Source organism: Gadus morhua, chromosome 21, assembly GCF_902167405.1.
Source record: "Gadus morhua chromosome 21, gadMor3.0, whole genome shotgun sequence".
Lineage (NCBI taxonomy): Eukaryota > Metazoa > Chordata > Actinopteri > Gadiformes > Gadidae > Gadus > Gadus morhua.
Genome location: NC_044068.1, coordinates 14,825,058 through 14,838,798, shown reverse-complemented (window position 1 = coordinate 14,838,798; position 13,741 = coordinate 14,825,058). Strand labels below are relative to the sequence as shown.

At 44.5% G+C, this 13,741-nt stretch overlaps 1 protein-coding gene across 4 annotated transcripts in view; it reads right to left on the bottom strand.

The window, feature by feature from the left end:
- Window positions 1-13,741, bottom strand: part of fam184ab (family with sequence similarity 184 member Ab) — a 45,582-nt gene that overhangs the window by 5,545 nt on the left and 26,296 nt on the right. For all 4 annotated transcript variants that reach the window (XM_030345763.1, XM_030345764.1, XM_030345765.1 and 1 more), the window contains exons 14-18: window positions 12,514-12,726; window positions 8,140-8,293; window positions 6,402-6,529; window positions 4,427-4,611; window positions 1,259-1,405 (exon numbers count right to left, since the gene is read on the bottom strand). In XM_030345763.1, coding sequence (XP_030201623.1) covers window positions 1,259-1,405; window positions 4,427-4,611; window positions 6,402-6,529; window positions 8,140-8,293; window positions 12,514-12,726 — 827 coding nt within the window. The remainder of the gene's footprint in view (window positions 1-1,258; window positions 1,406-4,426; window positions 4,612-6,401; window positions 6,530-8,139; window positions 8,294-12,513; window positions 12,727-13,741) is intronic.

The following is a 13,741-nucleotide window of genomic DNA, read 5'->3' as shown; positions in this document are numbered from 1 at the left end:
GAGTAATCGACAACAATGCAGACATTGTGCGATGAGTCAGAACAGCATGGCAGTCTTGATTTATTGGATCTTATTTCCCCTCTCTATAGGCTGAAGAACTACTGGAATGTTCAGTGACCAAACCGAAACCCGATGAGTATAGAAAAGTTTATCTGCAAAGGACTTCTTCAGTCTTATTCCAGATATGATAACTTGGCACCAAAGTGTCAGTTTGCTGGGGTAGGAAGTTGCAGTCGAGATCAAACGTAACTTCATTTTATGTTTTCTCTACAATCCGATCTATGATTTAGACCTTTAGACCTTTTCATGTCCTTCCTTTTCTCAGTTCCTCTTCATCAAGAGCATAACTTTCTGATGGTATATAGCTCGTTCTTGGTTAACCTGCATTTCTTTCTTCAAAACATCCCTTTATTATCGATCCTGTGTTCTCTGAATATTCAGTTTGCTCTGATCTTCTGCCCTCTCCTACACTTGAGGCCATACCACTGCTGCTTCCCTGAATTGATCAGTAACATTTGTCTCTGCTGCTCTTCTTCCACCCTGTAGTTTAGGATTCTTAACAGCTTATTTAGCAGCATCTCCTCTGTCTCATCTCTCTATATCTCATACTTGTCTTCATCGTCCTATTTACTCTACTGCAGTAGAAGCTTAATCTTTGCACTATGATTTAGTGTTGATTCCCTACTTCCACAAATAAGTATTCAGAGAACACAACGTATTCAATACAAACTTCTTAGAAGGACCCGCATTAGCAATGTGATGCAATGTGATGTCCTGGGAAATATATGCAATACAATGTCACCTTCTGATGTGAAAAACAGAGACACACTATCACAGGACTTGCTTCTAGGGATGCCATAAAGAATGCCTATAATACTACTATATAACTGTAGTACCACTGTACAACAGACATGGTACTGGGTGGGAGCAGACCTCAAAATAAATAAACCCATTGTATAGGTCATACAACTGTATATTTCTGTATTTGATGATCTCCTGTGAAAACCCAACATGCCAAACTATTTCATGTTCAACAATAACGTTCAATACAATGACTCATGTAAAGGGTAAAAAGACTATCCATAGATTATTTACTATGCTTGAATCTATGAAACTGTAAATTGTGTAAAATACATCTTTATAATATATGCAAGCTTTGCTTCTATATACAATGTTTTAACACAGCATCTAAATACACAAGAGAACAGCATGCCGACGGACGTTTAATGCATGCGTGCAGCACGCGCTGTGCACCTACAGTATCTGAAGAGCGGTGATCTTGTCCTTCAGGAGCTCCTGGGCCTTGTTGAAGTCTGAGAGCATGTTCTGGGTCTCCCGGTTGTGGATGGCGTGCATCTCGATCAGGTCTCTCTCGTGCTTCTTGGTCACCTCCTGCTCATGGACCCTGGAGGAGACACGCGTGGGGAACACAGCAGGAGAGACAATGACGAAAACAGAGCGCAAGGCCAGCAAGCAATCCAGGCGCCACACCAAAATCATGTCCTCTTCATTGCAGTGCACATGATGAAAACGTCTCTTTATCATTGTTCTTCCTATCCTTAAATGGATCCTCAATTAAAACACAGATTAAATTATTACCGGTGACCAAACGGTAATGAAAAGAAAGTGCAGTGAGCATTTTGTAGATAGAGATGTAGTGCTTTGTAGGTAGCGTCCTGGGGCTAACGGATGAATGAATGTGGATACCATAGAGACACATGAAATGGCCGACCGTGTCCAAGGTGGTATGCTTTTACCCTGACCGGCCCAATCATGTTTGACGTCCCTGTGAAGTGCTTTATGCTGGTATGCTTTGATTCAAAGTCATTGCTTTTGATTAACATCTCCCTGCACGCCGGAAAAAACGCACAGACACGCACACACGGTCACACACACACCCTGGTTTGCGCAAGCACGCCCACACATGCACACACACACACACACACACGGCCAACCCATGCTGGAAAATAATAAGTAGACTACTGACGTAATCTGCAAAGGACGAAGGGGAATTGAGAGGTATGGAAAGACAGCGAGAGAGAGAGAGAGAGAGAGAGAGAGAGAGAGAGAGAGAGAGAGAGAGAGAGAGAGAGAGAGAGAGAGAGAGAGAGAGAGAGAGAGAGAGAGAGAGAGAGAGAGAGAGAGAGAGAGAGAGAGAGAGAGAGAGAGAGAGAGAGAGAGAGAGAGAGAGAGAGAATGAGAAAGTCTTCTGGATCGTTCTCCCTAAGGGATGTACATCTCCCCTTCCCTGATCCTTTTTATCTATGGCTCTATATTTAGCCCTGCTACCAGGATTCAGAGTGACGTTATGCAACAGAAAAATAATTTCACTCTGTGCTGCCGTGTGTGTGTGTTTATGTGTGTGTGTGTGTGTGTGTGTGTGTGTGTGTGTGTGTGTGTGTGTGTGTGTGTGTGTGTGTGTGTGTGTGTGTGAATGTTTGTGGGTGGAAAACAACACATCGCACGCATACACATGTCCACGAATGTTCAATGCTAATGGACAGGAACATATTGTGTTCATTCAATCCTGTATTCTGCATTAGCTGCTAATGAGGCGGTCCCTTACACCATGTTACGCAAACAGCGGCCTAAGTTATTCATAATGGACCTCAGGGAGCTTATTATCAGGCCATTACAGACGGCAAAGGCCTGTCCATGCTCAATATTAATCTACTAGATTGGGGAAGTGCACTTTCATTATAACATATCAGGGTTTGTGGCTCTTAAGAACTATGCAGTTATATTTGCATAGTGAGGTGTATCTTGGGGGACATAAAAATGTTATCGTCAACCAGTTGACAGATGGTATTTGATTGCTAAATTATTAACTACTATAAACATATAAGTCCATATTCCGCTTCAGTACTAAATCGTTTTTTTTAATTAATAGATACAATTTATTTGAAACTATTATTATTGAATTTTTTTAATTCTATTATTATTTGAAACCCTTAGAATGACCAATCTGAATCAGGTGTACAACAATGCTGGTGTTTAAGAAGAGATAATCCAGGAGTAGATGCTAACAAAGCCTTTGTTCTTTTGATACTAGCACAACAAGGAGTGCATAATCCCATCCATTCCACATATATAGCCACTTGCGATTCGTAAAAATATACAGGGGTGGATTTATATTTCTCATGGATTGCACGTCAGTATAAAAAAAAATGTGCTCGGAACCAATTGTCGTCGTCCTGGAAACAGAATTAATCCCTAATCCCTGAGACCAGTTAAAATGAGATTCACATGGAATACAGTTTGACCTTATAACTCCAGCGAACAGAGACAGACTTAGAATGACCTGGCAGGGGAAAGCTTTGTAGTACCATCCGAGTCCTGTCAGAAGCACTACTCTGTAGTCTAGGTGAGTGTGGGGCTCAGTTCCAAATCGCATACTTTTTATATTTACTTGAAGTATGGTGGTACGGGTATGGAAATGCAGGGATGGAGTGTGTTCGGGGACGCCTGGTTTAACCTTTGCACATTGATTACTCAATGTGCAACAGGTGTGCAGCCTCACCCAGCCCCAGGGTCCAATCAGATTGACGCCAGGTGAGTCTGACGCCAGGTGAGGCTGCTTCAACCAGCCGTCATCCACAAACACACACTCACAAAAAGATTTAGATTAAGTCGTTCCAGTAGTCAAGCGTGTGTGGAATTGATTGATTAATTTAAATACCGAATACCAAAAAAGCTTGGTTAGCTCAATCTTGTTTTCCCCAAGATATTTGCTGACCTTATTTTTCTTCAATCAATCTTATTTATTAACTGCGTACACACATTTCACATGCATTTGTATTCTAGTGGACCAGCAGTGGAGGAAGTTAGGATTTTTCTTGGTTTGTACTTTTGGAGGCGAGGGCTTTCAGTTTCTATCTTGTTAACTGCTTATACGTTATCAGTGAACAGATTAATCTAAACTCATGGAACGCTGACGCGAGTGGAGGAGCTGGGCATTAGTTCATGTCCGGTCATGTCTGAGGAGGCATTAGCCGTGGTATCAAAGACACCTCTCACGATAAGATTTAAGTATATGGATTATATTACGGATCAATGCGGCTATTCAAACATTAAAGGTGATTTATTATAACACCAGGTGTGAGTGTGTGATTAGCCGTTACAAGACGTTCTGAAAATCGGCCTCTTCTGACATCACAGGTGGACGTTTCCACCTAGATGTACGACGGATAGATGAGCAACGTTCGCTACAGTCCACTGGGTAGGCTGGTAGACTGATCTATCCAGCACACATCTAGGTGGACACGCCCACTTGTGATGCGAGAAGAGGCCGATTTTCAAAACGGCTTGTAACGGCTAATCACGTTCCCACCTGGTGGTATAATACGTCAGCTTTAACCAAAAGTCGGACAGCTTTCCAAAACGTTGTTCAGACCTCCTGTTGGGTCCCCCTTCCCCCTCCACTCACCTGATCTGCTGGTTGGCCTCGCTGCGGATGCGCAGCACCTCCTTGCCCTTGAGCTCCAGCTCCTTGGTGAGGGTGCTGATGTTCTCGTTGAGCGTGTGGATCTGGTGGTCCAGCTGGGCGATGTGGCTCTTCCTCCGGGCCACCTCGTCCTGGAGCTCCGTGATGCGGGCGAACATCTCACGCTCCTACGTTCGGCGAAGGGAAGGGGCGTTAACTGACAGCTGGAGACAGTATCTACCACTTCTTTTTTTTTTACGCATGGTTTTCAAAATCCCATCCATCGCACAAATCAATATGGAAGATTGAATACATCCGGATGGAGACAATTGCAAAATTTCTAAATAATAATAATACAGAATTCCAGCCTTTCTAAACGATGAAAAAACTAAAGGCATTATGTTTTTGAAGATTGCTGGAGGTTCAGGATTTCTGGGTGCAAATTTGGGTGTAATTTTAGGTTTATATATGAACCTATAACATTTGTTTGAAACCACGGATGGCACCCTAACCTCATGGAACATATTGACCGCACATACAAATAAAACAAAAACAAATACAAGATAAGATATTAGTTCAGAATTAATCAAGCCGAGATAGTATAATATAATTATACTGAGGACCTTTGTTAAAACCTTTTAACGTTTAAAGAACTGCATAACCTTTTTCTCTTGCTTATTTAGCCATACAATGTGATATAGTAGTAGTTTGTATCTTCCCGCAAAAAACAGCCCGACAAATACCTCACCATACATTTAACTCAGAGCTGATTATGTTCCAAGTAATCTCCCCGGCACTACAGCCATGGTGCCCACATTAGCAGCTAGCCTGCGGCTGCAATATGCTGTGATGTCTGGCTTCAGAAGTGACAGCCCACTCAGATGGGAAGAGTTGTCCGCCAAGCTTCTAGTACAGAGCATACATGCTGAAACTGTAGGCTGGGTGCGAAGTACAGGGCATGTTGAACAGCCATTTTCACAGAAACATATTTTATTTGAACAAATATCGACACAAACTAATAATCGTTTTTTCATTTGAATTCCCTGAAGGTTTGGAAAAACGCGGCACAGGGAATAAAAGATTTAGGAAAATGTTCCATCTGGAGGGGACTGTGGTTAGCTTTGAAGGTGTCATTAGTGTTCTATATGGTTCTATAGAACATGCTTTTATCAGGCAGATATCAGCTAAATATAATTTCAATGCTACATTTTCATACTTGCCTAAAATGATCATTGACCAAGAATGTAACTTTCCAGCCTTGATTTCTAGTCTTGTTCGCTATGCTCCTCTGGCCCACAAGAGAGCCTGGAAGATCACCCTAACCCCTGAATCAAGAGTCAGGGGTGGCGCCTGAGCTGTGATTGGGCCGTTTAGTCTTGACTAGTTAAAGGGCAGAACGGGCGGCTTGCTGGACCAATGGCTACTGCAACCAGGAATCTGATCGACAACGAGAGGGAGGGAGCTAAAGAGTGACTCACTGTGAGGGGCTACAGGGTGACTCATAGTGAGGGGGGGCTACAGGTTAACTCACAGTGAGGGGGTGCTACAGGGTGACTCACAGTGAGGGGCTACAGGGTGACTCACAGTGGGGGGCTACAGGGTGACTCACAGTGAGGGGCTACAGGGTGACTCACAGTGAGGGGCTACAGGGTGACTCACAGTGAGGGGCTACAGGGTGACTCACAGTGAGGGGCTACAGGGTGACTCACAGTGAGGGGGGGCTACAGGTTAACTCACAGTGAGGGGGTGCTACAGGGTGACTCACAGTGAGGGGGGGCTACAGGTTAACTCACAGTGAGGGGGGGCTACAGGGTGACTCACAGTGAGGGGCTACAGGGTGACTCACAGTGGGGGGCTACAGGGTGACTCACTGTGAGGGGGGGCTACAGGGTGACACAGTGAGGGGCTACAGGGTGACTCACAGTGGGGGGCTCCGCTCAGAAGGCGACGCCCTGGGCCAGATGAAGGCCAGGCTCACCTGTATGCGGCTGTTCTCCAGGGCAGACTCCAGCTCCAGCTTGGCCGCAGTGGTCTCCTGCTGGTGGGTTTGCCTCATGTGCTCCACGGCAGACGCGTGGATGTGGTTCAACTCCGAACGTAAGGAGGCTGACAGGAGTTAGAAATGAAATAACGTTAGGAAATGGAGATTACAAATGGTTCAAGAGAATCGTTAAAGGCAGACGTTTATCTGGACAGATAAACTCCCATTGACTTGTTTTATGACTCCAATTTTCCATTCAGACCAATCTGTGAACCCCCTAGGGACAAAGATAACCTTGTGCAGGGTTGCTACTACGCCAACCACTACAGACCATGCTGGGTAAAAAAAAAGTAGCAGATCTTCTAAATGCCACTTAAACAAATCTGCAGTTGTGAGTAATTTCTCTGATTATTTGGCTCTTCCAACTCATTAATGTGTCAAAATGTGAGACATTAATATGTCAAAATGTGACATATTAATATGTCAAAATGTGACATATTAATCAACCCCTGTGGGTTGATCCGCCTGCCACACCCTGTCCCCGCTGCAGGTAACATACCCCCCCCCTAACAGACGCCTCTTGGGGTGCCTTGAAGGCGCTGCTGGGTGACGTGGCAGGTTCTGCCTGCCTGGTTCCCCCCAGAGAGGGGTGGTGAAGGGGAACAAGTGAACCAAGAGGAACACAGCCCGTCTGTCTTCCCCGGGTTTTTCGTGTTGCACTCGTTCGTGCCGAGCATTGATCATCAGTGACTTGCCTGCCTGACTCTCCCCATGCCTGTTTCTGACCTGATTCTGTCTGCCGTCTTAATCAAACCCTCCAAACTCAAGCCGTCTCATGTCTGCACGGGGGCTCACGCCCGGTTCAGGATCACGTTGTGTTGTTTCCAGATCCTCTGTTTAAAGGATTTGGCCGGTTTGCCAAGACCCCCGGTTATTTATTGACATTGTCTATGTTGATGTCATGATTTTTTGTTCAGCTTACACCCTCTCACTGTGTAGGCAGGTTTCCAAATGAGGCAGTTGGCAAGCTGCGGACATTTGCTATATATACGTTTAGCAGCTCCCATAGCTGTAGTTTTGACTTGTAAAACACAAGTAAGTGCATACCCTGGCGAGGTCATTTTCTCCCAAAAGTGCACAGAAACAAAATAATCGACAAGATTAGATTCTGTGTATACAAGCCACTGCGCATGCTCACAAACTGATTTGCACAGCTACATTTCTATGAAGATAGTGGCCGCGCTTAAGGCAGTGTGATAATTCAGAGTGCGGAGCAACATTTAAATAAGCGTAATTGCAGGAGGGGGTGTTTTTTATCTTATTGGAACGCAGCCTAAACATTCCCTTGTGAGTCAAGATGAAGTGCTCGACTCCCGTTTGTATGGAAGTACGAAGAAGGAGACAGTCGGCTAATCACAAATTGCACGCCTCGCCGATCCATTCCATCGCAACCGCTGGGTCGAAGCAATTAAATATCCAGAGTTCGATCCAAAAATCTAAGATTCAGGAATTGTGCCGTACACCCGAGCAGTTGAGGTAACGTCATGAAGCTCTGAGGCACCAGAGCATCGCCAGTGCTAAACCGAGAAGCTCCCTTGACTACTACCCTGATAAAAACAGAGGGGTCGCAGTGGTCTGCCCCCCCCCCCCCCCCCCGATAATCATTGCCTGCATCTTTAATAACAGCGCTGCGATCCAGACTCTAGTGCAGCTGTGTCTTTGTGGGGCCCGTTACCCAGCATGGCCTTGCCCTCGTCCTCCAGCTCGAAGCGTAGCGTCTGCAGCTCCTGCTCCGACTGCTGCTTCAGGGTCTCCAGGCTGTGGCGGTGGGCCTCCCTCAGGGACTGCAGGTCCACGTGGTGCTGGTGGCGGAGACGCTCCTCCACGTCCTGCCCAGAGAGAGACAGGGGAACAACAGGAGGGGAAGGTAAGACCAAGAGAAGACCAAGGACTGGACTCGTCTGGAGAGATGGAATACAATTCAATGTAATCCACCATTCACAGGTAGCGTACATATCAGGCAGCTCTCTGTTGGACTCTCACAGATTACCTTCTGCCCCCCCCCCCCCCCCCCCCAAGTCATTCGGGGAGGAAACATGAAAATTGTGTTTCTGTGGGCAGCAGGCCACTAGTTTCAATCGTCTCGTGTCACCCCTGTATGTGTGCAGCGGCCTCTTCGTGGGTATAGGGTTTTACTCTCACACACACAGTCTACCTATGTGTGTCTGCTTCAGAGCTTGAATCGGATGGAATCTGTGTTGGACCTTGTCAGAAATGAAGACGTTGAGTCCTCAACGTCACTTATTGGTTTGCAAACAAACGTTTAGAAGAGGTGGACTAGTCGCAAGGCGACAATATCACGGCTCGTTTGACCGAGTCTGACTCGGATACGGCAGAACTTCAGTGTAATAAGTTTCACACTGTACACACGTTACATTGTGCACACAGGCGCTCTTTTCGATGACAGAACACCGACTGTAATTCAGTCATGTTTATTTAATCCCTGACCCATTATTAGTAGTAGCCAAGGTTAGAGATGATCTCTTTTTTTGGCCTGGTTTAAAAAAAGGCCTATTTATTAGAATCAATATTTATTTTCGAAACCACATTGCTGAACGTCATCCATGTACGAATGCACCCAGGGAAAACTCCTTGCTGTAGCTAAGATTTAAGCGTTGTAAAGAGAGCAGATAATAATGGAAGAGAACGGATGCATTGAAACTAAAAACACTTCCCCTCCCACTCTGCTCCCTTTCTCACTACGTTTCTCTGCCATTTACAAGATTTGCCTTTCATTGTTTCATTTCATCGTTTCATTTCACTGTTGACAGGCAAGATGGATCCCCGGAAACAAGATTAGCCACCCTGGTGACAACAATATGTATTGAATATGTGTGGGGACGGGTTATCAGAAGATGAAAGACTCGCTCAGGAGCGGGGGTGGGATGCACAGGTAAACAAACCACAGAGGCATATCTTATAATTAACGGTAATGGACTGGGTTTCTTTCTCTATTCCTTCAGGTGTATTATTAGAAAAAATACAAATCATATATGCTCTTCCAAAGCAGAATTAGTTTAAGATTCTTTCTCTATTTTCTTTAACTTATTATAACCAACTTATAAATGGTTTCAACCGCAAAATTGTATAATACATCAATCAAATAATCATGTATCAATATTCCAAAAATCACCTATCAATATCACAATAATCACATCAATACACTTTACTGGGCTTTTCCAAACACGGAAGGCAGGCCGGTGATGTTGAAGCCGGTTTGTTGTATGTTTTGCTGATCATGATACATGACCTGGTGCTCCATGTTGCCATGTAGGAGATCTCTGTAGGAGAGTGTGTGTGGAGATGGCTGATGCAGCCTTTGCACATTGATTACTCCATTTGCAACAGGTGTGCAGCCTCACTCTGCCCCACAGCCCAATCAGTCTGACTCGTGCCAGTGGAGGCTGCTTAAACCAGCCACACACACTCCCAAGGTTGGAATGAGTCCCAGTCCGTAGACCGGATCCGCCCGGTAGTCAATCGTGTTTCGAAACAAGGACCAGTCCAAACGAAATCCAGAAGACACGATTCAGCTTCCCTCCCTTTCTCCTTCAGGTCCTTACACCAGAGGAACCCTGGGGAGGCTCGCCTGTCTGCGATCCACACCGCTCCAACAGAGCGTAGCAGGGCCAACAAAACCCAAGCTCCAAAGAACACTTAAATCAAGCCCATGAAACAGGCCTTGCAGAAAACACCCAAAATAACTCAATAAACTGAATTACATTCATTCACCTCAATCTAATCACATTCATGGATAATCACATGCATTTTACGTCATGTATTGCATTAATGGTAATCATATCTTAGTTTTTCAATAAAGATATCTAGATCTCCCCTCAATTGTCCACTCTCATACACTGAATACTAATACTAGCGTCAAATCGATTCCAATGCTTCATCTTAGCGTAGCTTAACCCAGGGCTTAGCTTAAACCACTATCATTAGTTGGGAGTTAGATCCATCAGCCAGACTTTTATTTCGGTGTTACTACCCATACAATGCTCTGCCATCATTTAAAACATTACCTTTTACTGTGAATTACAGAACCCGGCAAGGGAAATCTGTGTTAATTACAGCAGCTTAAAACCACGGATGGTTGATTCGGTGGACGCTCGGAAGCAATTAGTTTTGAGGCTAGCTGCTAGCGGGGCAATGTTCTCAGGTTTTACTCAGACGCTTGTCGAGGTAAAACCAGTCAGGGAAAACCACAATATCTGCGAGTACATTGTTCCCAAGTAGTTCTCATTTTGCAGATAAGCTTCAAACGTCATTTTTCCATACACGAGCAGGATTGTCACCTCGGTGAATTTTACTGGCCAATAGGTGAGGGGGTTGAAAAGTTTTGTAGATAATGATACGTGGCCTGGTGCTCCATGTTGCCATGCAGGATATCTCTCTGAGTGTGTGTGGGGATGGCTGCTTTAAATGTGCACATTGATTACTCTATGTGCAACCGGTGTGCAGCCTCACCCAGCCACACACACACACACACACACACACACACACACACACACACACACACACACACACACACACACACACACACACACACACACACACACACACACACACACACACACACACACACACACACAATAACCATTAATGCCAAGACTGAGCGCATCAATCTAAAATCCCGATTGGTTACCTCTCAGCAAATCTAGAGCTCTCATTGTCTGTTTGGATGGTCCATCAACTATACAAGCGAATGCCATACTTTTAAACTTACAAATAAATATACACAAATAACTCACACATAATACAATTTCCAGTCCTTTCAACCATGAATTATCCCATAGTATCCTGACTTCTATAGATTAAGTTTCTCTCAATCATTTTTGTTCATAATATCATTTTTGGTGTATAATTTCTAGCACTAATTCACTTATTTAAAGGTTCACTTAATATATAACCAATTTCCTCATACTGAGTACTCATATTAATTTAATTCAATTGTATAGCCCTTATCACAGGTACAGTCTCAATGGGCTTAGCAGGCCATATATTTATGACAGAATACTGAGGGTAGTATGAATAGCCACTATTGGTCTGGTTGATACAAGCTTGGAAGAGATGCCCTGATTGTCAGAAATGAGCCGAAACTGAAATTTTAATCAGCCGTCAGCTCTAGTTAACTCAAGTAATACATCATTATTAAATCATTAATGTGGAAATCCGACCTAAAATTCAAACCTGACCCAGATCCAGCTAGTATTTGAAAAGATCCTGGCTGAGCAGACTAATCCTGATGGGTAGAGCCGGGTACCGACTCCCACTCGCCGTGCTAGAGCCTTGGCTAGGAGCCGCTGGTGTGCAGCATGTACCTGCTGTTTGGAGATCTACTGAGGAAGGAACCACTTGTTTTTCCTCTCATCAGCGTGCATAAAGCCATCATTGTGTTTCCTTGGCTTGGAAACGATGGAAGATATACTTGAATGGTTCTCAAGTATCAAATATTTTACCCAATTAACTGAGGCTTCTAATAAGGCACAAACTACACCAATAGAAACAGGTTTCAACTGACCTGATACAACTATGTGTTAATCAAGATTTAATGTGAACTGGAGGTTACTTAGCTTTCTCTCTACCGGTTATTAATTATAAGACACAAAACTCAGTACCTGGATAAATATTTCCACCACCCTGTTATCTGACTCTCTGCTGAGTTCATTCTCTGACAAGCCTCGTTCTAATTAACAGAGGGTTTCCAGCCAGAGGACTGTCTGTTGTACAACACTCATGGGACACCCTGCCTAGTACCAACATTGATGTCACGATCATCCAGGTGGAGTAACATCCAGTCGGGCAACAGCTTGACATCCTGCCTACGCCTCGACGCTTAGTGTATCACAACGGCAGCCACACCTCTCAGTTCAGGCTGCTCGCATCACCTGGCAGGGGCATCAGTAAGACGCCACTGTGAATGCTATGGATGAATGGAACGACCATTTCAACAACGACGTATGACAGATTCCCATTCTTGTCGGGTTTCGATGCTAATGGTCCAACAGCGGGAGGGACCAGCCTGGCTCTCTGCCCCCCCCCCTACCTTGAGGTCGTGCTGGCGGACGTGCTCGAGGTCCTGCAGGGCACAGTGGTGGGTCTCCTGGAGGTGCTGCTGCCGCCGCTTGTGCTCCGTCTGCAGCTCGTCCAGCTGCATGCGCAGGTGCTCCCGCTCCTGGCTGAACTGGTGCTGCAGCTGCTGCAGTGACGACTGGGACTGGGACAGCTGCATCTCCAGGCTCTGCTTCAGCAGGGAGATCTGGGGGGGAGAGGGACCCACGTCTTTATGAATGAACGGTCTATGAACGAACTGGTGATGGAACGGCGCAGGAGAGAGTAAAGGTCTGAGGCTTCCCTCGACGTGCCTGATGAGAGCTTTAATAGTGACTGTAAAGAACGGCCAGTGGAGCAAGGTCATAGTGTATGCACCTTGCTTTAACAATAATAATAAAAAAAAAAAGTTATATATTATGCTAGCATTTTGACTGCAAGACCTATAAAGAACTACTTATAACTTAGAAACAATCAGATCATTTCAAAGGGCACAATAGGAGACAATCCAAACTATTTGCTATTTTTCATAATTATATTTTAATAATTAACCAAACAAAATTGGCCCACAGAATTGCAATAACAAATATAACCGCAAGCGGTGATTAACGGGGACCGAGCAAAATGATAAATCAAGAACACACTAATGGAAGATAGATAAATATGACGTATAATTATGAAGGAAAGATGTTGATGTTTCTCTTAATGCCATACTGTGCCTCGGCTTACAGGTGACTGGGCTGCAGAGCAATGGCCAAATGTCATGTTCAGCATAATTGTTTATCGGGATTCGAACTCTCAAACTAAGGATCACCAGTACAAGGCATTATCCCAGTGAACCACTGACAAACCTGAAATGTAGCCTCATTCACATCGAAAATGTCTATTGATAAGCACACAACATCCAGAAAACTCCAAGCAAACATTTCTCAAATGAATTAAGGGCTTTCTTAAAAGCAAATACCTGAAAAAACTTTCAAATTCTGGGGAAATTAAACATTTGTTGTCAAGAACACTAACGGAAGAAATATTAAAATGACAGAGTTCATTATGAAGGAAAAATGGTTAACGAAGAAGTTCCCCTTAATGCCAACGTGTCTTGGCAGTCCGATCCTTGGAAACTAATGAGCCGGAATGTTGATTGCCTCATGATTTTAAGGTGCTGTTCAATGTTTTGTTTCTTAAATGAGGGGCAAAATAGTTACAAAATGGTCATAAATGGA